The sequence below is a fragment of the Hyla sarda genome, chromosome 1 (genome assembly GCF_029499605.1).
Source record: "Hyla sarda isolate aHylSar1 chromosome 1, aHylSar1.hap1, whole genome shotgun sequence".
Taxonomy (NCBI): domain Eukaryota; kingdom Metazoa; phylum Chordata; class Amphibia; order Anura; family Hylidae; genus Hyla; species Hyla sarda.
Genome location: NC_079189.1, coordinates 610041777 through 610068560, shown reverse-complemented (window position 1 = coordinate 610068560; position 26784 = coordinate 610041777). Strand labels below are relative to the sequence as shown.

Genomic DNA, 26784 nt, shown 5'->3' with positions numbered 1-26784 from the left:
GCTGGGAATGATGGAGGAATAAGGCGCTGAGAGGTCATAGATTAATCTTCTTTTATTGGAAAATTTGCCTGTGGCAAGCCCCAGAGGGCTGACTCTCCAACATGGAAAAGGGGGAACATCAAAGGGACCTATCATGAAACCTTTTGCCAGTTCCTGCTGGATTAGCCCGGACACGATCTCTGGTTCGGAAAGGGCTGACGACAGGTTACCACATTCATGCGTGCTTTGCGGCAAAGCGACCAAACCTGTGTGGAACCCATCGCAGAAACCCGCCACCAGCCATCTCACCCAGTCGGGCTCAGGATGACCAGCTAGGACCTGTGCGAGGACCTGGACCTGTACCACGCCTAGTCATGCCTGAGGGCCCTTCTGGGAGCAGATAGAGCTGGGGTGAGCCCTGAAACAAATGAAACACACGTGTAGTAGTCTGCAATTGCTGTACACGCAGGAGGAAAGATTGAAGTTATTGCAGATCTGGGTCTTGCCCAGGTACCTCACTGGTCTACCGAGCCTATCTAGGGCGGCCACGTTCCTTGGAGCTGGAGGGGTGAAGGCGTTCAGGCTCCTACTGGTGCTGGGTTCCCCTGGGTTGCTGACCTGCGGGCACCAGCTGGAGGAATGCGTGGTCACCCCGCATGCGGTGCAGGAGGGGGCTTTCAGACCCGCGAAATGTTCGCAGTATAGCTCCGTGTCTATGGACCCCCAGTTGGTGACGTAGCCGAACTGCGCGTATGCGGCTGCTACTTTTGCTGAAAAAGACTTGTGGTACTCGTAGAACGTGGTGCCCCCGTACTTGTACGCCATCTGCACAACCCTGTGTAAGTACAGGTCCAACTCCTCCCTGCGGCCAGGGCTGACTGAACAGAGTACGTCCCTGAATAGTCCAAATGCCAGCACAAACTCAGTGACACTCAACTTCCTGCTGAGCCTAGCGTCCTTGCTTTTGAACGTGACCGCCAGCTCCCCGCAGGCAACGGTTTTGGTATCATGTACGTCCGTGGTGGCAATTAGCAGAGAGGCGAGGTTGACCTCTTTTCCCTCAAGGATGTCCTTTTTTATGGCTGCCGGGATGAAATGTGCGGGCGTGATGATCGGTGGAGGATGTGGCATACCTGAAGGCGTGGCCTGAGAGGTAGAAGCCGTGGGCGACGCTGCGGTCGGGACTGCTACGTCGCTCCTGGAGAGTTCCATTAGGTCTAGCCTAGCCTTGAAACCTGACACCGTCGTAAGCACCTCAGTCATCATCGTGTGAAGCTGAGACAAGGAGGCGCTTGAAACTTGATCCTGGGCCGCAGCCTGGCTACCCCGGGGGGCTTGGTCAGCATTCAGCAAGTTGAATAACTCGCCCTTCCTAGCTGAGGCCGGAAAGGGGACACCCCTCCTTCTCAACTCTTCCATTAGCCTGGGGATGGTCCAGGACCTGTACGAGGGCAAGCTGCCTCGGTCCGAGGCCCTGGCAGGAGTCTCAGGAACCGAGAGTGCCTCCTCGATATCCGCTGGCTGAGACATGCTGCTGGAAACCTGTCCGGGCCATAGAAGGGTGCCGGCAAGAATAAGAGGGAAAGAGAACAATAAAAATGACTAGTGAAAAAAAAAATATATATATGTATATATATATATGTACGCTCCCTATATATGTATGTATACTCTCTGTACACAGTTTTTTTTTTTTTTTTCCGTTCTCCTGGCTACAGGAGGGAACTGACCTGCTGAATTTCCTGAAAGCTTCCAACACCGGGAGTACTGACCGCACGGTAATGGCTTCCAGCTGTGGATATTTAAGGGAAAGATTAATTACACATGAATGTGACCGACCGAAAAGGCGTGATGGAGGAAAGTGTGATACTGAAACTGAGGCTAAATGTATGCTGTTGCGCTGAAGAAGAGTCAGAACAGCATACGCAGAGGACCCCACTGAAGATGAGTCAGACGCAGGTGATCCTCTGCCTATGAGTGATGTCGAGTCGTTCTGAAGAAGAGTCAGAAATAACCATGTCGTCAAGCCCCAACTGAAATTGAGTCAGGCTGGGGCCGATTGACGTGAGTGTGGTGACGCACGTGGCTCTGAAGACGTGTCAGTAGCAGCGTCCTAACCGGTGGCGGGAGTGCTCGTGACTGCGTAAATGTACGGGATGAATATGGAGTGATAGACGGGGGGAGAACATACGGTTCCCCTCTCTAATATTGATTCTGTAAGTACCTCAAACTGAAAGCTGTATGAGATGTATACGGGAATACGGACACAATCCGACCACCTGGTACCCTGTGGAGCAAGCAAAACGTGATGAGGCAGGAAGCACCCTGACTGACCGTGACTGCCAACGTTGACGAGCCACCGGCCGTCAAGCTACATATATGTATACAGTGACATCAAGCAAACAAGTTCCGTGCCGTAGTGGTGACAAGCAGCTCCCAACCCCGCTCCCTTGACACCCCTTCCCCCTGGCAACCAGGCCCTGCTGGGCCTGGCGACTCCTGCCATGTGCCCGCCTTGTATGTGAAAACGAGGGGGGGGGGGGGGGCTGGAGCAGTGGTGGGAAAGAGTCGCTGCCCCCTGGAGAAATCCGGCGTGATTAGTAGGGCCTACGTGCCACTGGAGGGAAGCTGTGGCCTCCGTGCGTGGCTCTAACTGAAACCGAATCGACCCCCCCCCCCCCCCAGCCGAGCGGCGAAGGGGAGCGGGACTGTATTGCAGGTCCTGGGAAACCCCTCCCCTATGGCCGGGGCCGTTTGTGTGGAGGCCGTCAGCGGCAGCGTCCTACGGCTGAGCAGCGGCAGCGCCGCGGCGCCGGACGACGCCGTCACTGAAACCCCGCCCCCCCCCCCCCCCCCCGGGCCAGAAGCCCCGCCCAGCCAGCGCACGGCAGGAGATGGCGTGGAAGCGGGGCACCAGGCCCGGACGGAGCGGCCGGGCCGACGAGCGGCGGCGGCGGCGCGGCTGAACCAGGGAGGTCCCCCACCCACACCCGGAAGCGCAACACCGGGGAGAACGCCGTAGTGCAGGGCCCAACAACCCGCTCCCCCCCACGGCCAGCCGAGCGGGTGCTGACAGCCGGCAGGAGAGGACGGGCCGCGCGACCCGCAGGAGCAGTGCTCCCCCCAGAGCGGCAGCGAGCAGGTGGCAGGCGGGTAAACGGTACAGGGGCCTGGGCCTGCGGCAGGAGTGAATACTTACCGACCTGAAACACGAAACACGAAATAACTGCAACCCACTGCAAACAACTGACACCTCCGAGACGTACGCCCTAACACGGTATCCTGCAAGAGAAATACCGCCCACGAGTCATACGCCCCTACCTGAGGGAGAGGGGAGTTTATATACCCCACGCCACTCCCACAAATGCAGCCAATTAGGCTTTTTACATATATATATATATATATATATATATATGTATATATTAGGGATTGACCGATATCATTTTTTTAGGACCGATAATCGGTGGAGGTTAGGGCCGATAGCCGATAACTTATACCGATATTCCGGTATAAGTTATCGGTTATTTATCCCCCCGCGACACCGCTGCAGATCATTGATTTAAAGCGGGCACTTTAAATCAATGAACTGCAGCAGCTTTTGCGGTGCCATAGGCCGCCGCCGTAACCCGCTTCTCTCCCCCTGCCTGTCTGGGGGTCCTCCTGAGTCCTATCACCGACACCCCAAACCCCCCCCGCCTCCACCGCTCCGCGCTCCCTACCCGCCCCGGCCCCATTGCCTCCCCCATAACCGGTTTTATAATCACCTGTTCCCGGCGCCCGGGGTCCACTTTACATCTGGCTCCAGTGGCGTCCTCCTGAGCTGTCACTGTGCGCACTGACGGTGACGTCACGCCACTCGTACAGCAGGACAAAGCAGGAGCCTGAAGTAGCGTGGACCTCGGGCCCCGGGAACAGGTAATTATAAAACTAGGTATGGGGGAGGCAATTGGGCCGGGGCGGTGCGGTGGGGGGTGCGACGCAGTGGGGGGGCGGTTGTGGTGCGGGGGGGGCGGGGCATTATCTGTTTATCGGCAAGGTAATTGCCGATACCTATAATGCCCAAAATCGTGATTATCGGCCGATAATATTGGCCAAGCCGATAATCGGTCGATCCCTAGTATATATATATATATATATATATATATATATATATATATATATATATGATTACAGAAGGGATCGACCGATATCGTTTTTTTAGGGCCGATACCGATAATCTGTGGAGGTTTGGGCCGATAGCCGATAACTTATACCGATATTCCGGTATAAGTTATCAGCTATTTATCCCCCCGGCGACATTGCTGCATATCATTTATTTAAATCAATGAACTGTAGCGGCTTTTGCGGTGCCAGAGACCGCCCCCGCCACCTGCTTCTCTCCCCCTGCCTGTCCTTGGGTCCTGAGTCCTATCACCGCCACCGCGACCGTCCCCACCACCGGTGCGCACCCACTACTGCACCGCCCCGGCCAGAGACCGCCGCCACCCCATTGCCTCCCCCCATTCCCGGTTTTATAATTACCTGTTCCCGGGGTCCTCGCTTCTTCGTAATTGCCGATGCCGATAACTTCCAAACTACCTTATCGCGGTGGGACGGTCCAAGCTATTTGACCGCCGGCGGAGACAAATTTGCGAGCTAAGTGCCTCACTATTTCATAGTTTCACATTTGCATCTATTACACCATAGCTGTATAGCTCTCCATGTTTTAACTGCATATTCATGTTTCACCTATATCCTTGTGCTGGCAGTGTGCTGCTGCATTCTTCTGTTGCTGTATATCTAGCCTAGTAGCGTGCACCTGTAGGCCAGGTCCATATAATAGTTTGGTATCAACTAAAGTGCTGGCTGACTAATTCTTTGTATATATATATATATATATATATATATATATATATATATAATATGTGTGTGTGTGTGTGTATATATATATATATATATATATATATATATATATATATATGTATATATATATATAATTACAGAAGGGATCGACCGATATCGGTTTTTTAGGGCCGATACCGATAATCTGTGGAGGTTAGGGCCGATAGCCGATAACTTATACCGATATTCCGGTATAAGTTATCAGCTATTTATCCCCCCGGCGACATTGCTGCATATCATTTATTTAAATCAATGAACTGTAGCGGCTTTTGCGGTGCCAGAGACCGCCCCCGCCACCTGCTTCTCTCCCCCTGCCTGTCCTTGGGTCCTGAGTCCTATCACCGCCACCGCGACCGTCCCCATCACCGGTGCGCACCCACTACTGCACCGCCCCGGCCAGAGACCGCCGCCACCCCATTGCCTCCCCCCATTCCCGGTTTTATAATTACCTGTTCCCGGGGTCCACGCTTCTTCGTAATTGCCGATACCGATAACTTCCAAAATCGTGCATATCGGCCGATAATATCGGCCCAACCGATAATCGGTTGATCCCTAATATACAGTACAGACCAAAATTTGGACACACCTTCTCATTCAAAGATTTTTCTTTATTTTCATGATTATATACATAACAAAAAATTGTGAAACAACTGAAAATATGTCATATTCTAGGTGGAAAGTGTCCCCAAGTGCAGTCACAAAAACCATAAAGAGCTACAAAGAAACTGACTGACATGCGGAGCGCCCCAGGAAAGGACGACCAAGAGTCACCTCTGCTGCGGAGAATAAGTTCATCCGAGTCACCAGCCTCAGAAATCGCAGGTTATCAGCAGCTCAGATTAGAGACCAGGTCAATGCCACACAGAGTTCTAGAGCAGACACATCTCTAGAACAACAGAGGAGACTGTGTGAGGTCTTCATGGTAGAATATCTGCTAGGAAACCACTGCTAAGGACAGGCAACAAGCAGAACAAGTGTGTGTGTATATATATTAGGGATTGACCGGTTATCGGTATGGCCGATAATGCCGATTTTGGGCATTATCGGTATCGGCAATTACCTTGCCGATAATGCCCCGCCCCCACCGTACCGCGACCGCCGGACCCGACGCACCGCGACCCACCGCACCGCGTCGCACCCCCCACCGTAGTGCTGGGCGGTATACCGGTATGAACCGGATACCGTTTTTTTTTTTTCTCCCACGGTATGGATTTTTGCCCATACCGCTATACCGGTCGGGCCCCTCCCCCACCCTCCGAGTCAATAAAAAAAATTAAACTTACCCGTAATGGGGGTGGTCCGGGCCATCCATCCTTCCTGTAGTGTCCGGCGGCATTCCGGGTGGAGGGTGAACCGGTCCGGGCTGTCCTTCTCCGGGGGTCCTCTTCTCCACTCCGGGCAGGCTCCAGCCTAGTACGCTGCATAGACGCTGTGACGTCAGGTGCGTCGCTGCGCAGCGGCGTCTATGCAGCATTACTAGGCCGGAGCCTGCCCGGAGTGGAGAAGAGGACCCCCGGAGAAGGACAGCCCGGACCGGTTCACCCTCCACCCGGAATGCCGCCGGACACTACAGGAAGGATGGATGGCCCGGACCACCCTCCCCGGACGGTCCCTGCAGCAACTGGGAAGGGGAGTCAGGGTTCTGGGATGGACAGGGGTCTGTATAATATACTATACCTACAGTAGGCCCTCCAGCTGTTGCAAAACTACAACTCCCAGCATGCCCGGACAGCCAACGGCTGTCCGGGCATGCTGGGAGTTGTAGTTTTGCAACAGCTGGAGGCACCCCTAGCCGCGGCGCTGCGGGGGGGAGCAGTGGCGGTGATAGGACTCAGGACCCCCAGACAGGCAGGGGGAGAGAAGCGGGTGGCGGCGGCGGCCTATGGCACCGCAAAAGCCACTGCAGTGCATTGATTTAAAGCGCCCGCTTTAAATCAATGATCTGCAGCGGTGTCGCGGGGGGATAAATAGCCGATAACTTATACCGGAATATCGGTATAAGTTATCGGCTATCGGCCCTAAAAAAACGATATCGGTCGATCCCTAGTGTGTGTGTGTGTGTATATATATATATATATATATATATATATATATATATATATATATATATACACAGTACAGACCAAAAGTTTGGGCACCATCAAAACTATGAATTAACACATGTGGAATTATAGACATAACAAAAAAGTGTGAAACAACTGAAAATCTGTCATATTCTAGGTTCTTCCTTTTGCTTTGATTACTGCTTTGCACACTCTTGGATTCTCTTGATGAGCTGTAGTCACCTGAAATGGTCTCCAACAGTCTTGAAGGAGTTCCCATGATGCTTAGCACTTGTTGGCCCTTTTGCCTTCATTGGGTTCCGGTCCGGTGACTGTGGAGGCCAGGTCACATGGCGCAGCACCCATCACTCTCCTTCTTGGTCACATAGCCCTTACACAGCCTGGAGGTGTTTGGGGTCATTGTCCTGTTGAAAAATAAATGATGGTGCAACTAAACGCAAACCGGATGGAATAGCAGCCGCTGCCAGATGCTGTGGTAGACATGCTGGTTCAGTATGCCTTCAATTTAGAATAAATCCCCAACAGTGTCACCAGCAAAGCCCCCCACACCATCACACCTCCTCCCCCACACCATCGCACCTCCTCCTCCTCCACACCATCACACCTCCTCCTCCTCCACACCATCACACCCCCTCCTCCACACCATCACACCTCCTCCCCCACACCATCACACCTCCTCCCCCACACCATCACACCTCCTCCCCCACACCATCACACCTCCTCCCCCACACCATCACACCTCCTCCTCCACACCATCACACCTCCTCCTCCACACCATCACACCTCCTCCTCCACACCATCACACCTCCTCCACACCAGAACACCTCCTCCCCCACACCAGCACACCTCCTCCCCCACACCATCACACCTCCTCCTCCACACCATCACACCTCCTCCCCCACACCATCACACCTCCTCCCCCACACCATCACACCTCCTCCCCCACACCATCACACCTCCTCCTCCCCCACACCATCACACCTCCTCCTCCCCCACACCATCACACCTCCTCCTCCCCCACATCATCACACCTCCTCCCCCACACCATCACACATCCTCCCCCACACCATCACACATCCTCCCCCACACCATCACACCTCCTCCTCCCCCACACCATCACACCTCCTCCTCCCCCACACCATCACACCTCCTCCTCCACACCATCACACCTCCTCCTCCCCCACACCATCACACCTCCTCCTCCCCCACACCATCACACCTCCTCCTCCACACCATCACACCTCCTCCCCCACACCATCACACCTCCTCCCCCACACCATCACACCTCCTCCCCCACACCATCACACCTCCTCCCCCACACCATCACACCTCCTCCCCCACACCATCACACCTCCTCCCCCACACCATCACACCTCCTCCTCCCCCACACCATCCCACCTCCTCCTTCACACCTCCTCCTCCACACCATCACACCTCCTCCTCCACACCATCACACCTCCTCCTCCACACCAGAACACCTCCTCCCCCACACCATCACACCTCCTCCCCCACACCATCACACCTCCTCCCCCACACCATCACAAAGATCTCACATTTGGACTCATCAGACCAAAGCACAGATTTCCACTGGTCTAATGTCCATTCCTTATGTTCTTTAGCCCAAACAAGTCTCTTCTGCTTGTTGCCTGTCCTTAGCAGTGGTTTCCTAGCAGATATTCTACCATGAAGGCCTCACACAGTCTCCTCTTAACAGTTGTTCTAGAGATGTGTCTGCTGCTAGAACTCTGTGCAGCATTGACCTGGTCTCTAATCTGAGCTGCTGATAACCTGCGATTTCTGAAGCTTGTGACTCGGATGAACTTATCCTCCGCAGCAGAGGTGACTCTTGGACTTCCAAACTTTTGGTCTATACTGTATATATGTGTGTGTGTATATATATATATATATATATATATATATATATATATATATATATATATATATGTGTATATATATGTATATATATATATATATATATATATATATGTGTGTATATATATATATATATATATATATATATATAATGTGTGTGTATATATATATGTGTGTGTTTGTATATAAATGTGTGTGTTTATATATGTGTGTGTGTTACGCCGAGCGCTCCGGGTCCCCGCTCCTCCCCGGAGCGCTCACGGCGTTCATCTTCTCGCAGCGCCCCGGTCAGACCCGCTGACCGGGAGCGCTGCATTAATGTCACCGGCGGGGATGCGACCCGCATAGCGGGACGCGCCCGCTCGCGGCTCGCATCCCAGTCTCCTTACCTGTCCTGTTCCCCGACGGCTCAGTCCCGGCGCGCGCGGCCCTGCTCCCTAGGGCGCGCGCGCACGCCGGCTCTCTGCGATTTAAAGGGCCAGGCTCAATTAGTGCTCACACCTGTGCCCTCTCTATTTAAACTCACTTCCCCTTCCCAGCATTGCCGGATCTTGTTGCCCTTGTGCCAGTGAAAGCGTTCCTTGTATGTCCCAAGCCAGTGTTCCAGACGCTCTGCCGTCACCCCTGACTTCGATTCTTGCTGCCTGCCCTGACCTTCTGCTACGTCAGGGCAGGCAGATTTACATGGTACACATGCTCCGGCTTCCTCGCCTAGGCTGGAGTACCCTGTACCTCACTTCCCCTAGCTTTTCAATCACCTCGTAGGGACTCTGCCACCTAGCCAGGAACAGCTGTCACGCCTCCTTCCATAGGCTTGCATTGAGAGGGCAGAGCCGTGACATCACAATATTCCGGCCCCGTGATCGGCAGTCATCAGACCCGGAGCGAACATGCTCCGGGGGCTGATGGTAACGGGGTGCTGCGTGAAAGATCACGGCGGTCCCCAGCGGCGGGACCCCCGCGATCAGGCATCTTATCCCTTATCATTTGTATAGGGGATAAGATGTCTTAGCGCCGGAGTACCCCTTTAAACGTAGCAGGAGCTCCGGTGCCTCCTTTCGGTATTCTGGTAAACTGGTAGAATCCCAAGGGACAGATGAAGAAGGTCTTCTCCTTATCCTCTTCCTTCATGAGTACCTGATAATACCCAGACCTCAGGTCAAGCACACTACTGGCTGCCTGAGAGGACGTTCAGCAGATCCTCTATCTGTGGCAGTGTGTACTGATCTAGCACAGTCCTCTTGTAGTCCACACATAGCTGGACCGCACCATTCTTTTTCCTCACTACCATGATGGGTGAGGCATAAGGACTTCTAGATTCTTGGATGATGTCGGCTCCTTCCATCTGTTGTCCCGGACATCTTCCACATCTCGAGGACATATTCTTCTTGATCTTTCTCTGAAAGGGGCAGGGGCAGAAAGTCTTATTGCATTAGTGGCACTTTTAGAATGCACCATATCAATTTCTTCTCTGGAGAAAACTTTCTCTCCAGTAGCTAGTTGAGAATGAAGGCTGGCTTTCCACTGCTGTGGTAGAGGAGAATCTTCCAAGTCAAAATCTACCAGTGCTTCAATAAGGCATTGTCCGGTTCCCCCCAACATTTCATGGTGCATGGAGGCTATGGTTCGTAGAGTGTTGGTCTCACCAGGCTTCATAAATACAGGTTCTTTTCCTGAATAGTGGCATGACCCTCGTTTTGTTTCTAGGGCTAGTAGATTGCACTCTTTTTCTAGAGCAGGGCTGTCCTCTATCAGCAGAGGTAACAATACATCTCCCACTTCTGTCAGGTAGGATGGTGTTTAGCTGGGGAATGATTATAGTCGCTCTTATTCATCCCTTCAGAGGTTGAGCTTGAGATCCCATTCCCCATAACTGAAGCTCTCCTGCAGGTTTCTCGGAATGTGTTTCAAATGACGATTATAGAAATCTTTATAAATGATAGTGACTTGGGATCCTGTATCTAGCAAAGCTGAAGCATGAATTCCTTCCACTTGCAAGTGTATGAAGAGTTTGGGGTTAATCTGGGCCCCTACAGATAATTTGTGTGTAGGTCTATTTTTTCTTCGCTTGTAAGGCCTGATGATTTGGTCTCCTCAAGTTCGGTAGCCAGCACCTCCACATCTACTGCCAATGAATTTGTGGGCAACCCCACTGAAAATGCCCTGATTTTCTGCATTTAAAGCAGTCACCTCAAGGAGATTAATCCATCTGAAACAACATCCTTTGGTCCTTTCTGCATTGTCCCCCACTTCCAGGAGATGGATCGGCCTTCATCAATGGTTTGCACAAGAGCGCTAACTCAGCCACCTTCTTCCTAAGGCCTGAATGTTCCAGATCCTCTTTCTCTTCCCATGGAGAAGGTGGACACAATAGGGCAGAACTTTATCATCCAACTTGGCTTTCAGCAGAATCACGACTGGATCCTTGGTCAAACCACCTCTCTGAATTACCTTAGATAGCCGGGGAGGATGGCACTGGTCTCTGAGTGTGAAATAGATCATCTCCGGGGGGATTTCCTTAACATGGACGTTAGAAACTATGAATAATTTACTGCGCCATTGTCTCCTAACCCTAACCTGAAGAATTGTTGCGGTGTAGCCCCTTCTTCCTCATCAGGACTAGCGTACACAAGAGGCATCCTCCAGGTTGGGCTCCAAACAGGTGAAGATTTGTGGCCTCCCATGGCCTCTAAAATCTGTATGGAATATATTAACACGTAAGTTTGATTGTCAGAATCCTGCAGGATATCCCTTATGGCACCATCTCTATTTCCAGTCAGATTTCAACATTTTGAGTGATCTTTTCTACTTACAATGTTTAGTAGAATTCTTTAAGTTCTGTGTCCTGTCGTTCTTTTCTGCTGCATGTTCCTCCTATAGCCAAACCGGAGACCAGTCAGTTATGGAAGATAACAGAATTATAATATAGATACAGAATACAGGTGTAATATGGGCAGGAATATACCTATGTGCAGAACGTAAGGATCGCGGTAGAAAGGGGGTGTGACTGTGACCTGGCCCGCAAGTCCCTGATCCCCGAATGAGCATGGCTTTTGATTGTGTATGTGTCACACTGGCCGCTCCATCCTTTAATGTAACCTTCCCTATTTATAAACATGGGGGAACATTGTATTAATGGGGCTCAGATAACTCCTTTTGTTATTTTTGGTCTGTGTGATAATTAATGATCTTTTCTGCTCATATAAAACATTCAACATGACTTTTACTGTCGAATGACATTTACAATATTTCTTCCACATTTATCATTCAGGGAGAAGATATGAACAATATTAATGTTCCAAAGACAGATTGGAGCGGTGATGAGCAGTATAAGGAGAACATTCCTACAGGAAAAGATCTGATCTATATTAACGCTGCAGACATAAAGGAAGGAGAAGAGACAGATGTGAGCGGTGATGATCAGTATATGGAGGACATGCCTACAGGGAAAGATCCAATCTATATTAAAGCTGCAGACATAAAGGAAGAAGAAGAAGAAGAGACAGATGTGAGCGGTGATGAGAAGTATAAGGAGGACATTCCTACAGGAAAAGATCTGATCTTTATTAATGCTAAAGATATAAAGGAAGAAGAAAATACAGATGTGAGCGGTGATGAGCAGTATATGGAGGACATTCCTACAGGAAAAGATCTGGTCTATATTAACGCTGCAGACATAAAGGAAGAAGAAGAGACAGATGTGAGCGGTGATGATCAGTATATGGCAGACATTCCTACAGGGAAAGATCCAATCTATATTAATGCTACAGACATAAAGGAAGAAAAAAAAACAGATGGGAGCGGTGATGAGCAGTATAAGGAGGACATTTCTACAGGAAAAGATCCAATCTATATTAATGCTAACAATATAAAGGAAGAAGAAAATACAGATGTGAGCGGCGATGAGCAGTATAAGGAGGACATTTCTACAGGTAAAGATCTGATCTATATTAATGCTAACAGTATAAAGGAAGAAGAAAATACAGATGTGAACGGCGATGAGCAGTATAAGGAGGACATTCCTAGAGGAAAAGATCCAATCTATATTAATGCTGCAGACAAAAAGGAAGAAGAGGAGAAAGATGTGAGTGGTGATGAGCAGTGTAAGTTAAACATTCCTACAGGTAACCGTCCAGGTGAGTAGTAACCACTAAATGCAGGGAACAGAATCTACTCAGTGAGCGGCAGCAACAATGTTTTGTGGAATTTTTTAAGCTTTGTGTCCTGTCTCTTTTCTGCTGTATGTTCCTCCATTTAGCCAAACCTGTGACTCAGTTATGGGAGATAACACATTTATAATATGGATGCAGAATACAGCTGGAATATAGACATGAAATATACCTATGTGCTGGATGTAAGGATCGCAGTGGAAAGGGGGTGTGACTGTGACCTGGTCTGCAGGGGACACATGTCCCTGATCCCCCAACAAGCGTGGCTATCGATTGTGTATGTGTTACACTGGCGGCTCCGTCCTGTCTCTGCAGCCATGACTTCCGGTGTGGGCAGCATCTCTGTATGGCGCTGTCTGTATAGGGAGCTCAGAGAGTTGGAGCCGCGGGGAGCAGAGCACCGATAGCTGCGGAAAAATTATTAGAGAAAGGTATTTTGTTTTTTTCATTGGGCTACTACTATATGGGGGCCAACTACTTTATGGGGGCACCGAGGGGACTAAGTACTATATGTGGCAGTATTGAGGCATAATACTGGGGGCAGTATGGGAGCACAGAAGGGACCTAACTACTATATTGGTGCTCAAAGTGGGAACTATTACTGTGTGGGGCAATACAGATATGTAAAGTGGTGGGGATTGTGCTGGATAAAGGAACACAACATTTTTGTCAGCAGATTCTGCAGAGACAAGATTTGACCAGGAAAAGTCTTCATGGCTGTCTGGGCCAGATAGAAAAGAGTCACTGGATTTATCTGTAATCACTTATATGGTCTGCAGAGCCCTAGTGTACAGCTAGTATGCTACCAAGACCAACATCTACAAGGAGTTTGTATGTTCTCCTCTTGTTTACGTGGATTTCCTCCCACACTCCAAAGACATACTGATAGGTGAATTAGGAATTTAGATTGTGATCCCCAATGGGGACAGGGAGCAACCTGAGTGATTATTATTCTGTACCCCACACTGATTTTTTTTACCCCTTCTGTACCCCACACTGATTTTTTTTACCCCTTCTGTGCCCCACACTTATATGATACCCCTCCTGTGCCCCTACTTATTCTGTGCCCCCACACTGACTCCATGTTGACAATGCTATCCAGTGTACATCTTGGTCAGTGTATACAATCCTTGAACAGCAGTTGGAGGGTGCATATTGTTGTGCGGGTTGTTCATTTGGAAGCCCAGATCCTGGATCTAGAGGAGCATCTGGTAAGACTGAGATGTATTGACAACATGGAGAGGAGTCTGCTGGGTACTGAGCGGGCACTCTGTGGGGTAGAGGTGGGGAGGATAGTGGGATGGAGGTGCAGGACAGTCAGGCAGCTAGCTGGGTTATAGTTAGAAAACGGTGTAGAGGGAGAAGTGTCAGGGAGGCTAGTCCTGATCTTACACCCCAACAAGTTTGCCCGGTTGGCAGATGAGGGGATGTTAGTTCTGAGTTAGCGATGCTGCAGCAAGATACTGCCTCTGACCACCAGGGGGGTGTCTGCTCCAGTAAGGATGGAAGGAGGAGTGCATGGCAGGCCAGACAGGTACTGGTAGTGGGGGACTCTATTATTAGGGGGACAGACAGGGCGATCTGTCACAAAGACCAGGATGACCTAACAGTGTGTTGTCTTCCTGGCGCTCGAGTTCGGCACATTGCGGATCGGGTTGACCTGTTGCTGGGAGGGGCTGGAGAAGACCCAGCAGTCATGGTACACATTGGCATTAATGACAAAGTAAGAGGTAGGTGGAGTGTCCTTAAAAATGATTTCAGGGATTTAGGCCGCAAGCTGAAGGAGAGGACCTCCAAGGTAATATTCTCCGAAATATTACCTGTACCACGAGCCACACCAGAGAGGCAGCGGGAGATTAGGGTGCATTCAGACCACGTTTTTGCAATACAGTTCCTGTATCAGGTTTTTGATGAAAAATGGATTCCTCAAAACCGGACTTAACAAACTTATTATATACACATACGGTTCTGTACTGTTCCCATTGACTCCAATGTAAAAAAAAAAAATTAAAAATCATATACGGTTCAATACGTTTTTTCACCCGGACCAAAAACTGTGGTAGGCTACGGTTTGATTACGGGAAAAAAATGGACAAAACCGTACAAGACGCAAAACGGATGCAACCGGATGCATAGTTTGGCATATGGTTTTCAATGGAGAGTCAATGCATATGGTTTTCAATACGGTTCCATGCAGTTTTCATATGGAAAACGTATATGGGAACTATGTTGCAAAAACGTGGTGTGAATACACCCTTAGGGAGGTAAACAAGTGGCTCAGAAGCTGGTGTAGGAAGGAGGGGTTTGGGTTCATGGAGAACTGGGCCGACTTCTCTGTCGGATACAGGCTCTACCATGGGGACGGGCTGCAACTCAATGGGGAGGGGGCGCTGTGCTTGGGGTGAAGATGGTCAGAAGGGTGGAGGAGCGTAGCACTCTAGGTGTCTTTTTTTTTTTTTCTTACCCCATATTGTGCTCACTCACCATTACTAGCTCTGCAGCATAATGTGTTTCTGTCACGATTCGGCTTACAGGTAGTGGATCCTCTGTGTCAGCGAGGGATTGGCGTGGACCGTGCTGGTGGACCGGTTCTAAGAGGCTACTGGTGTTCACCAGAGCCCGCCGCAAAGCGGGATGGTCTTGCTGCGGCAGTAGCAACCAGGTCGTATCCACTAGCAACGGCTCAACCTCGCTGACTGCTGAGAAGGCGTGGGACAGAAGGACTAGGCAGAGGCAAGGTCAGACGTAGCAGAAGGTCGGGGCAGGCGGCAAGGTTCGTAGTCAAGATGGATAGCAGGAGTTCAGGTAACACAGGCTTTGGACAACACTAAACGCTTTCACTCGCACAAGGCAACAAGATCCGGCAAGGGAGTGCAGGGGCAGTGAGCAGATATAGCCAGGGAGCAGGTGGAAGCCAATTAAGCTAATTGGGCCAGGCACCAATCATTGGTGCACTGGCCCTTTAAGTCTCAGAGAGCTGGCGCGCGCGCGCCCTAGAGAGCGGAGCCGCGCGCGCCAGCACATGACAGCCGGGGACCAGGACGGGTAAGTGACTTGGGATGCGATTCGCGAGCGGGCGCGTCCCGCTGTGCGAATCGCATCCCCGCCGGCAATGTCAGTGCAGCGCTCCCGGTCAGCGGGTCTGACCGGGGCGCTGCAGGGAGAGAGACGCCGTGAGCGCTCCGGGGAGGAGCAGGGACCCGGAGCGCTCGGTGTAACAGTTTCATTCCAGCACAGCTGGATCCATGTGTTTCATTACTGTAACTGAGTCATGTAATCACTAGCCTGACCCACAGAAAATTACATTGCTTAATATGTCAGAGGTAGTGGTCAGTCCTAGATCAGCTAATTTCCTGTGAACTTCAGGATGACATCATCACATAGAAGATCTCTCCGGCTAGCTCCCAGAACCCTCCCCTCCCAGCTCTATCTGTATACTGTTGCTACTATGTCTATGGGATTTATAAAGCTCCCTTCCAGCTCTATCTGTGTACTTCTGCTGCTATCTCTATGGGATCAGGATATACAGCCATGGCCGTAAATGTTGGCACCCCTGACATTTTTCTAGAAAATGAAGTATTTCTCACAGAAAAGGATTTCAGTAACACATGTTTTGCTATACACATGTTTATTCCTTTTGTGTGTATTGGAACTAAACCAAAAAGGAAGGGGAAAAAAAGCAAATTGGACATAATGTCAAACCAAACTCCAAAATGGTCTGGACAAAATTATTGGCACCCTTTCAAAATTGTGGAAAATAAGATTATTTCAAGCATTTGATGCTCCTTTAAACTCACTTGGGGGCAAGTAACAGGTGTGGGCAATATAAACACAACACCTGAAAGCAGATAAAAAGGAGAAAAGTTTGCTTAGTCTTCGCATTGTGTGTCTGTGTGTGCCACACTAAGCATGGTCAACAGAAAGAGGAGAAGAGAACTGTCTGAGGACTTGAGAACCAAAATTGTGGAAAAATATCAACAATCTCAAGGTTACAAGTCCATCTCCAGAGATCTAGATTTGCCTTTGTCCACAGTGCGCAACATTATCAAGAAGTTTACAACCCATGGCACTGTAGCTAATCTCCCTGGGCATGGATGGAAGCGAAAAATTGATGAAAGGTGTCAACGCAGGATAGTCCTGATGGTGGATAAGCAGCCCCAAACAAGTTCCAAAGATATTCAAGCTGTTCTGCAGGCTCAGGGAGCATCAGTGTCAGTGCTAACTATCCGTCGACATTTAAATGAAACGCTATGGAGGAGACCCAGGAGGACCCCACTGCTGACACAGAGACATTAAAAAGCAAGACTACATTTTGCCAGACTGAACTGGAGTAAGCCAAAATCCTTCTGGGAAAACGTCTTGTGGACAGATGAGACCAAGATAGAGCTTTTTGGTAAAGCATATCATTCTACTGTTTACCGAAAAATGGAATGAGGCCTACAAAGAAAAGAACACAGTACCTACAGTGACATATGGTGGAGGTTCAATGATGTTTTGGGGTTGTTTTGCTGCCTCTGGCACTGGGTGCCTTGAATGTGTACAAGACATCATGAAATCTGAGAATTACCAAGGGATTTTGGGTTGCACTGTACAGCCCAGTGTCAGAAAGCTGGGTTTGTGTACGAGATTTTGGGTCTTTCAGCAGGACAATGACCCCAAACATACGTCAAAAAGCCCCCAGAAATGGATGGTAACAGAGCGCTGGAGAGTTCTGAAGTGGCAGCAATGAGTCCAGATCTAAATCCCATTGAAAACCTGTCGAGAGATCTTAAAATTGCTGTTGGGAAAAGGCGCCTTTCAATAAGAGAGACCTGGAGCAGTTTCCAAAGGAAGAGTGGTCCAACATTCCGGCTGAGAGGTGTAAGAAGCTTATTAATGGTTGTAGGAATAACTGATTTAAGTTATTTTTTCCAAAGGGTGTGCAACCTAATATTAAGTTAAGGGTGCCAATAATTTTGTCCAGTCCATTTTTAGAGTTTGGTGTGACATTATGTCCAATTTGCTTTTTTTCCTCCTTTTTTTTGGTTTAGTTCCAATACACACAAAGGGAATAAATGTGTATAGCAAAACATGTGTTACTACAATCCTTTTCTGTAAGAAATACTTATTTTTCTTGAAAAATTTCAGGGGTGCCAACATTTACGGCCATAACTGTATAAGAGTTATACACCCTCCCCCTTCCAGCTCTATCTGTATACTGCTTCTGCTGTAACTATAGGATCAGAATGTATAGAAGTGACACACCTCCCCTCCCTGCTCCTGTCTGCTGCTGCTATGTCTGTGGGATCAGGGTATATATTTGTTGTACACCTCCCTATAGTTGTGTTCACATATCATTGGCATTTTTTCAGTTTTGCCATGTCTTTTTTTTTTTTTTAAATCTTAGCAAACATGTTGGGATTTACTTGTAACTTTTACAGCGATTTCATAAAATTACGGCCAAAAGGCAGAGAGAAAAAGGGTAAAAAAAAATGCAAATGAAATGTGAATATATCCTAAAGACTAAAAAGACCTCAATTGTGATTTTAGGTTAAACCACTTTCTCATTATGGAAATATTTCTTTAAAAATGCACTTTGAAAAAGAAAATGCATCAAAACTGCACATAATGTGAACTGAGCTCAACCCATATATGAGTCTAATCAGTTCACCTGGATTAACTCCAGCACCAACAACCTAAGTAGACAACCAGGTGCAGTGATGAAACTCCGCACCCTCTCTGCAAAGCCAGAGGATTCATGGGAAATGTATCAGAAAATCATTTCTGTTTTAAAATAGGAATAAGGTACGGCTGAGAACCCATGCCTGCCACATCAGCTAAAACAGGTAAGCACAAGGCATACACAAGAACATCTTCAATGTTCTCTAATAATAGCCTCCGCTGCACTATTTAAGTATAAAATAAATCCCATAGCGCTTTTTTTTAAAGGAATATTCCAGGATTACTTTTCTTCAGCCTTTGATCCCATGACGTCTAGTTATAATCCTGTGTTATTTACTTCTATTTCCTCCCTGCATCACTTTGTCCGTTTTTCATGCACAGGACCCCACCCAGAAGTGCTGTAGTGCAAGTCTTTTTATTTTACTGTTGTCTCTGACCTTTCCCAGCATTCCATGCGGCCAGAGACAATATACCATGAGTCACATGGTCTCCAGGGGGCGTGGTTATGCTGCAGTGGGTGGGTGCATAGCATTACTTCAGTAAATCCCGTCCACCCTGCTATCCACCCACCCACTGCAGATTAGCCACACCCCATTGAGACCATGTGACTTATGAAATTTAAAGGGGTACTCCGGTGGAAAACATTTATTTTTTTTAAATCAACTGGTTTCCGAAAGGTTACAGATTTGTAAATTACTTCTACTTTAAATCTTAAGATCTTAATCCTTTCAATACTTTTTAGTAGCTGTATGCTACAGAGGAAATTCTATTCTTTTTGAATTTCTTTTTTGTCTTGTCCACAGTGCTCTCTGCTGACACCTGATGTCTGTATCAGGAACTGTCCAGAGCAGGAGAAAATCCAAATAGCAAACCTATGCTGCTCTGGACAGTTCCTGACATGGACAGAGGTGTCAGCAGAGAGCACTGTGGAAAAGACAAAAAAGAAATTCAAAAATAATAGAATTTCCTCTGTAGCATATGTTCTGGATTAATTCGTCGTTCTTGTAACTATCTCACTCCCGGCCAAATCCGTATACAGAATGTATATACCGAAGCATAGAGAAATAACTCAGACAGAGCCATTGTGCTTTAGCGTTCCCTGTGTGCTGTCCACTGGGCTTTATTTCAAATCGTTCAAGCGTATATCACCGTTCTCATTAACATAAGTTCCCTCCCCCTGCTAGGGGATGTTCTAGCATTTAGGGAGTGTGCAAATATCGTGAGGAATGTGCCTTGTCCTCATGGCACTCCACTTCCTGTAACTGTTTCACAAGTCTCTTTTGTTCAGTCTTCACACGATGGTGGGGGCCAAGGTACCGGAAGGAGCAGAGGGGGAAAACAGATGGGGAAGGGGCCTCCTAAATGAATCATTTTTTTACATGGAAGGAAACCATAGAAACATCTGTTACATATACAGCTTCTAATAAGTACTTAACTGATTAAGATTTTTAAATAGAAGTAATTTACAAATCTTTACAAAACTTTCTGGCACCAGTTCATTTAAAAAAAAAAAAAAAAAGTTTTCCACCGGAGTACCCCTTTAAGGTAGAGTTACGCGTAACGGAACTACGGCGTAATTAAGACGTTCAAAAGAAAGTCGTCAATACAAAGTACAATTGGTTCACAAAGGACAAGCCCTCATATTAGTCTGTAGATGAAAAAATAAGAGTTATGGAGGAAGAGTGGTGCAGTTGTCCATAGCAACCAATAACATTGCTTCTTTCACTTTTCTTTTAACCCTTTAAGGACATAGCATGTTTCTGTTTTTGCACTTTCGTTTTTTTCCTCCTTACCTTTTAAAAATCATGACTCTTTCAATTTTGCACCTAAAAATCCATATGATGGCTTATTTTTGGTGCCCCCAATTCTACTTTGTAATGACATCAGTCATTTTACCCAAAAATCTACAGCGAAACAGAAAAAAAAAATTGTGTAACAAGATGGAAGAAAAAACGCCATTTTGGAAATGTTGGGGGCTTCTGTTTCTACACAGTGCATTTTTCATAAAAAATGCCACCTTCTCTTTATTCTGTAGGTCCATACGGTTAAAATGATCCCCTACTTATATAGGTTTGATTTTTTTATTACTTCGGAACAAAATCATAACTACATGCAGGAAAATGTATACGTTTAAAATTGTCATCTTCTGACCCCTATAACTTTTTTTATTGTTCCATGTACAGGGCGGTATGAGGGCTTATTTTTCATCGGTAGCATTTTTGTTTTGATCTGACTTTTTGATCGCATTTTATAAAAAAAATTTCTGTTATAAAAAGTGACCAAAAATACGCTATTTTGGACTTTTGAATTTTTTTGCGCATACGCCATTGACCATGCAGTTTAATTAACTATATATTTTTATAGTTCGGACATAAAATGTTTATTTTTATTTACACAGTTTATTTTTCTTTTTATGGGAAAAGGGGGGTGATTCAAACTTTTATTAGGGAAGGTGTTAAATGATCTTTATTAACTTTCTTGGTTCACTTTTTTTTTGCAGTGTTATAGCTCCCATAGGGACCTATAACACTGCACACACTGATCATTGTTATCCCATAGGGGGCTATAACACTGCACACACCGATCTTTTACACAGATCACTGCAAAGCCATAGCTGTGCATTGATCAGTGTTATTGTCGGTTGATTGCTCAAGCCTGGATTTCAGGCTTGCAGCAATCAATCGCCATTCAGACGCGCAGGAGGCTGGTAAGGCACCCTCCTGCTGCGTCCTAGCTGATCGGGACATTGCGATTTTATCACAATGTCCCGATCAGCCCGACTGAGCTCTTACTTTCACTTTTAGACACGGCGATCAACTTTGATCGCCGCGTCTATAGAGTTAATGCCGGACATCTGCCGGAACGGCGATGTCCGGCATTAGCCACGGGTTCTGGCTGCAGATAGCAACCGGGACTGTGCGGGTGTGATGCGAGCTCCGCTCCTGAGCTTGCTTCATAACCCTCCTATGCTGCAGTGCCGTATAAAACCGGCGTTCTGCGGCAAGGGGTTAAAATAAAAGAAGCAATCTGGTTGCCATGGAGAACTGCACCACTCTTCCTCTACTCAGGTTTTGATAAATCTCCCCATGTGTCTCTTAAAAGCAAAAATTTAAATGTCCTGGGTCATTAAGGGGTTAAGATTATTGCTTAAAAATATGTCTGTATTTTTCACAGATTCTTGTACCAGGAGATCAGAGGAGAATCTTATATCTTCAGATTATAAAGCAGATGATGATATCACACAAGATACATATGAAGAACATTCCATTATCCCAGATACACCCTCAGCCCTTCACAGCCAAGATCTCTCATCTCATCCTGTTATACAAGTCCGACCTAAAGATTCATCTCAGTCTGTTAAACAAAATAAGGAAAAGCGATTTTCATGTTCAGAATGTGGGAAATGTTTTCCTTGGAAATCAAGTATTGTTAAGCATCAAAGAACTCACACAGGAGATAAGCCATTTTCATGCTCAGAATGTGGAAAATGTTTTAGACAGAATTCAAATCTTGTTGAACATCAAAGGATTCACACAGGAGAGAAGCCATTTTCATGTTCAGAATGTGGAAAATGTTTTACAAAGAAATCAAGTATTGTTAGACATCAAAGAACTCACACAGGTGAGAAGCCATTTTCATGTTCAGAATGTGGGAAGTGTTTTACTTTTAAAACAGATCTTGTTAAACATCAAAGAATTCACACAGGTGAGAAGCCATTTTCATGTTCAGAATGTGGGAGGTGTTTTACTCAGAAAACAGATCTTGTTAAACATCAAAGAATTCACACAGGAGAGAAGCCATTTTCATGTTCAGAATGTGGAAATCGTTTTTTCCAGAAAACAGATCTTGTTAAACATCAAAGAATGCACACAGGAGAAAAACCATTTTCATGTTCAGAATGTGGAAAATGTTTTAATAAAAAAATAGATCTTGTTAAACATCAAAGAATTCACACAGGAGAAAAGCCATTTTCATGTTCAGAATGTGGAAAACGTTTTAGTCGGAATGGAAATCTTGTTGACCATCAAAGGATTCACACAGGTGAGAAGCCATTTTCATGTTCAGAATGTGGAAAGTGTTTTATTAAAAAAATAGATCTTGTTAAACATCAAAGAATTCACACAGGAGAAAAGCCATTTTCATGTTCAGAATGTGGAAAACGTTTTAGTCGGAATGGAAATCTTGTTGAACATCAAAGGATTCACACAGGTGAGAAGCCATTTTCATGTTCAGAATGTGGAAAATGTTTTAGTCGGAATGGACATCTTGTTGAACATCAAAGGATTCACACAGGAGAAAAGCCATTTTCATGTTCAGAATGTGGGAAATTTTTTACTGTGAAATTGTATCTTCTTAAACATCAAAGAATTCACACAGGAGAAAAGCCATTTTCATGTTCAGAATGTGGGAAATTTTTTACTGTGAAATTGTATCTCCTTAAACATCAAAGAATTCACACAGGAGAAAAGCCATTTTCATGTTCAGAATGTGGGAAATGTTTCTCCCATAGATCACAGCTTGTTTTACATGAAAAAGGTCACACGGGAGAGAAGCCATTTTCATGTTCAGAATGTGGAAAATGTTTTTCTCAAAAATCTATACTTATTAGACATCTAAGAATTCACATGAGAGAAGCCAATAAATGATGCAGATAAGATATCTATATATTAACCATGTACATAGGATATCTGACATTTATACATATATCATATACTGCATCTCCAAACTTGTTCCCAATTGTTAATAAAAGTTTTCTTTTAGAACGTAGTCACCGATCCAGCGATGTCATCACTATAGTTTATATGGTAGGAAAAGAGTGTGATATATGGTTGTGATATTCACTGCACCTCATGGAGAAGACCCAACAGGCATAATCCATGGGGAGCTGCTACTGGAGACCCAAACACCTCAGAGAGAAGGGACTTATTCCAGTGATGAAGAATTCCAGGACATGACCAGATTAGAGACACAAAATCACTTCTATCTTCTGGCTTCTAGGACATTATTCTGATGGAAGAACTTTACACATTATATAAAGTCCTATAGGTGTTGGGGAACATTTATAGACAATTATCCCAAGTAAAAGAAGTAATGCAGTAACTCACCACTAGGGATGAGGGAGCCGAGCCCAGAACCCAGATTTAACTCCAATTTCGTGGTTGCAGTGACTCTAAGAATTTTTTAACACTTCCAGGTTCAGCTTGCCAGTCCTGGGTAATGTGTGTGATAACAACATGAGGGATGAAGAACACATGGCGTTCCATGATGAGATCTGTTCCATGATGAGAGATGTTGTAGTACCGCAGCAGTGCAGGAGTCCCGGATAGCTGCGAAGAAAAGATGCAGAATCTATGTGAGCATTTCCGCACAGATTCCACACAAATTCAACATCTTTTTACCATCTGCAGAATTCTGCACTGAACCAATGCGGATATAGAATTCATGCAGATGTGAGGAATTTACATTGTGTGACCACGGCCTAAGTCTTCTGAGATAATGACCCCTAAATCCCTTTCCCCAGACACTGAGGTCAGGACTGTATCACATATTCTATATTATGCCCGGGGGTTATTACCCCCCATTATCTTGCACTTCTCCACATTAAATATCAGTGTCCAGAGTTCTGACCATTCCTCTAGATAATCTCAATCCTTTCCCATTTGTCGTATCCCTCCAGGAACATTAATCCTGTTACAAATCTTGGTATCATCTGCAAAAAGAACAATACTGAACCCCCGAGACCTTCTGTAATATCACAAATAATAATATTACACAATGGGCCCCAGTACAGATCCCTGAGGGCCCCACTGGTAACAAGACCTTGCTCTGAATATTCTCCATTAACTACAACCCTCGATACAATACAATATGGAGTCCAAGCCCAAAGACTGCTATGTGAACAGTGTCAGAAGCCTTAACCTGGGATCAGTGGAGGAGAAGGGAAGCATAAGCTACTTCCACCGACCAATCCTGGAAAGAGAGTCTACTCCTGTCAGTCTCTAGGATTTGGCATATTGCCGCTCTGAGCAGGCACATCTAAAGGCACCATGTAGCGGTTCTTAAGCGGCGGATCCGCAGCTTAAAATACGCAGTGTATCCACCCGTGGGGACCTTCCCTAAATGGGAAAATTTTTTTTTTTTTTTTAAGTTTTTTTTTATATGAGAAAGGACTTTTTAAATATTATAAAAAAATATATATATTTTTTAAAATTTTATTTCAACGAAATTCAATATTTTTTTATTGGGAAGGGGTTAATTCACATTTATTATTTTTAACAATTTATTATTATTTTTTTACTCTTTTAGTCCCCATCGGGGACTATTACATCCAATCTGTAGATTGCATACACTCATTAATGCTATGCCATAGCATAGCATTGATCAGTGTTATCGGCGCTCCTTTAATAATGGCTGGCAGCAGTAAAGGAGCTACGATTGGCCACAGGGAGCAGGGTAAGGGACCTCACAGCTGATCGGGACACCACGATTTCATGTGGTGATCCCAATCAGCATCCCTGAGCTAACCGGCAGTTAACTTCAGGACTTTTAGACACCGCGATCAACTTTGAGGGGTTAATGCGGGTCCCAGCTATGACACGCTCAGCTGCTGAGCGCACTGCATAGCTCGGGAGTGGAGAGTGCAGGCAGCTTACCTCACCTCCATGATACCTGCCGGTGGGACTCCCGCCGGCAGGTATTGGGAACATCCCTACAGCTCTGTTGTGTACACAGACAGCTCAGCTACATGTACATTACACATATACAGCTCTACTGTGTACACATACAGCCCAGCTACATGCACATTACACATATACAGCTCTACTATGTACACATACAGCTCAGCTACATGTACATTACACATATACAGCTCTACTGTGTACACATACAGCTCAGCTACATGCATATTACACATATACAGCTCTACTGTGTACACATACAGCTCAGCTACATGTACATTACACATATACAGCTCTACTGTGTACACATACAGCTCAGCTACATGTACATTACACATATACAGCTCTACTGTGTACACATACAGCTCAGCTACATGTACATTACACATATACAGCTCTACTGTGTACACATACAGCACAGCTACATGTACATTACACATATACAGCTCTACTGTGTACACATACAGCACAGCTACATGTACATTACACATATACAGCTCTACTGTGTACACATACAGCTCAGCTACATGTACATTACACATATACAGCTCTACTGTGTACACATACAGCTCAGCTACATGTACATTACACATATACAGCTCTACTGTACACATACAGCTCAGCTACATGTACATTACACATATACAGCTCTACTGTGTACACATACAGCTCAGCTACATGTACATTACACATATACAGCTCTACTGTGTACACATACAGCTCAGCTACATGCACATTACACATATACAGCTCTACTGTGTACACATACAGCTCATCTACATGTACACTACACATATACAGCTCTACTGTGTACACATACAGCTCAGCTACATGTACATTACACATATACAGCACTACTGTGTACACATACAGCTCAGCTACATGCACATTACATATATACAGCTCTACTGTATACACATACAGCTCATCTACATGTACACTACACATATACAGCTCTACTGTGTACACATACAGCTCAGCTACATGTACATTACATATATACAGCCCTACTGTGTACACATACAGCTCGCCTACATGTACATTACACATATACAGCTCTACTGTGTACGCATACAGCTCAGCGACATGCACATTACACATATACAGCTCTACTGTGTACACATACAGCTCAGCTACGTGTACACATACAGCACAGCTACATGTACATTACACACAGCTCTACTGTGTACACATACAGCTCAGCTACATGCACATTACACATATACAGCTCTACTGTGTACACATACAGCTCAGCTACATGCACATTACACATATGCAGCTCTACTGTGTACACATACAGCTCAGCTACATGCACATTACACATATACAGCTCTACTGTGTACACATACAGCTCAGCTACATGCACATTACACATATACAGCTCTACTGTGTACACATACAGCTCAGCTACATGCACATTACACATATACAGCTCTACTGTGTACACATACAGCTCAGCTACATGTACATTACACATATACAGCT

General features: G+C 46.4%; 1 protein-coding gene across 3 annotated transcripts in view; it reads left to right on the top strand.

The window, feature by feature from the left end:
- LOC130297538 (zinc finger protein 260-like) overlaps window positions 1–25443 on the top strand; it is a 29270-nt gene extending 3827 nt beyond the window's left edge. The window contains exons 1-3 of one of the 3 annotated variants that reach the window (XM_056550119.1): window positions 8642–8759; window positions 12064–12895; window positions 21797–25443. In XM_056550119.1, the coding sequence (XP_056406094.1) occupies window positions 8736–8759; window positions 12064–12895; window positions 21797–23268 (2328 nt within the window). In that variant the 5' untranslated portion in view covers window positions 8642–8735 and the 3' untranslated portion in view covers window positions 23269–25443. Of the gene's footprint in view, window positions 1–8641; window positions 8760–12063; window positions 12929–21796 lie in introns of those variants that run through there. The other 2 variants (XM_056550101.1, XM_056550111.1) reach the window with 2 other exon arrangements.
- The last annotated feature ends 1341 nt before the right edge of the window (window positions 25444–26784 follow it).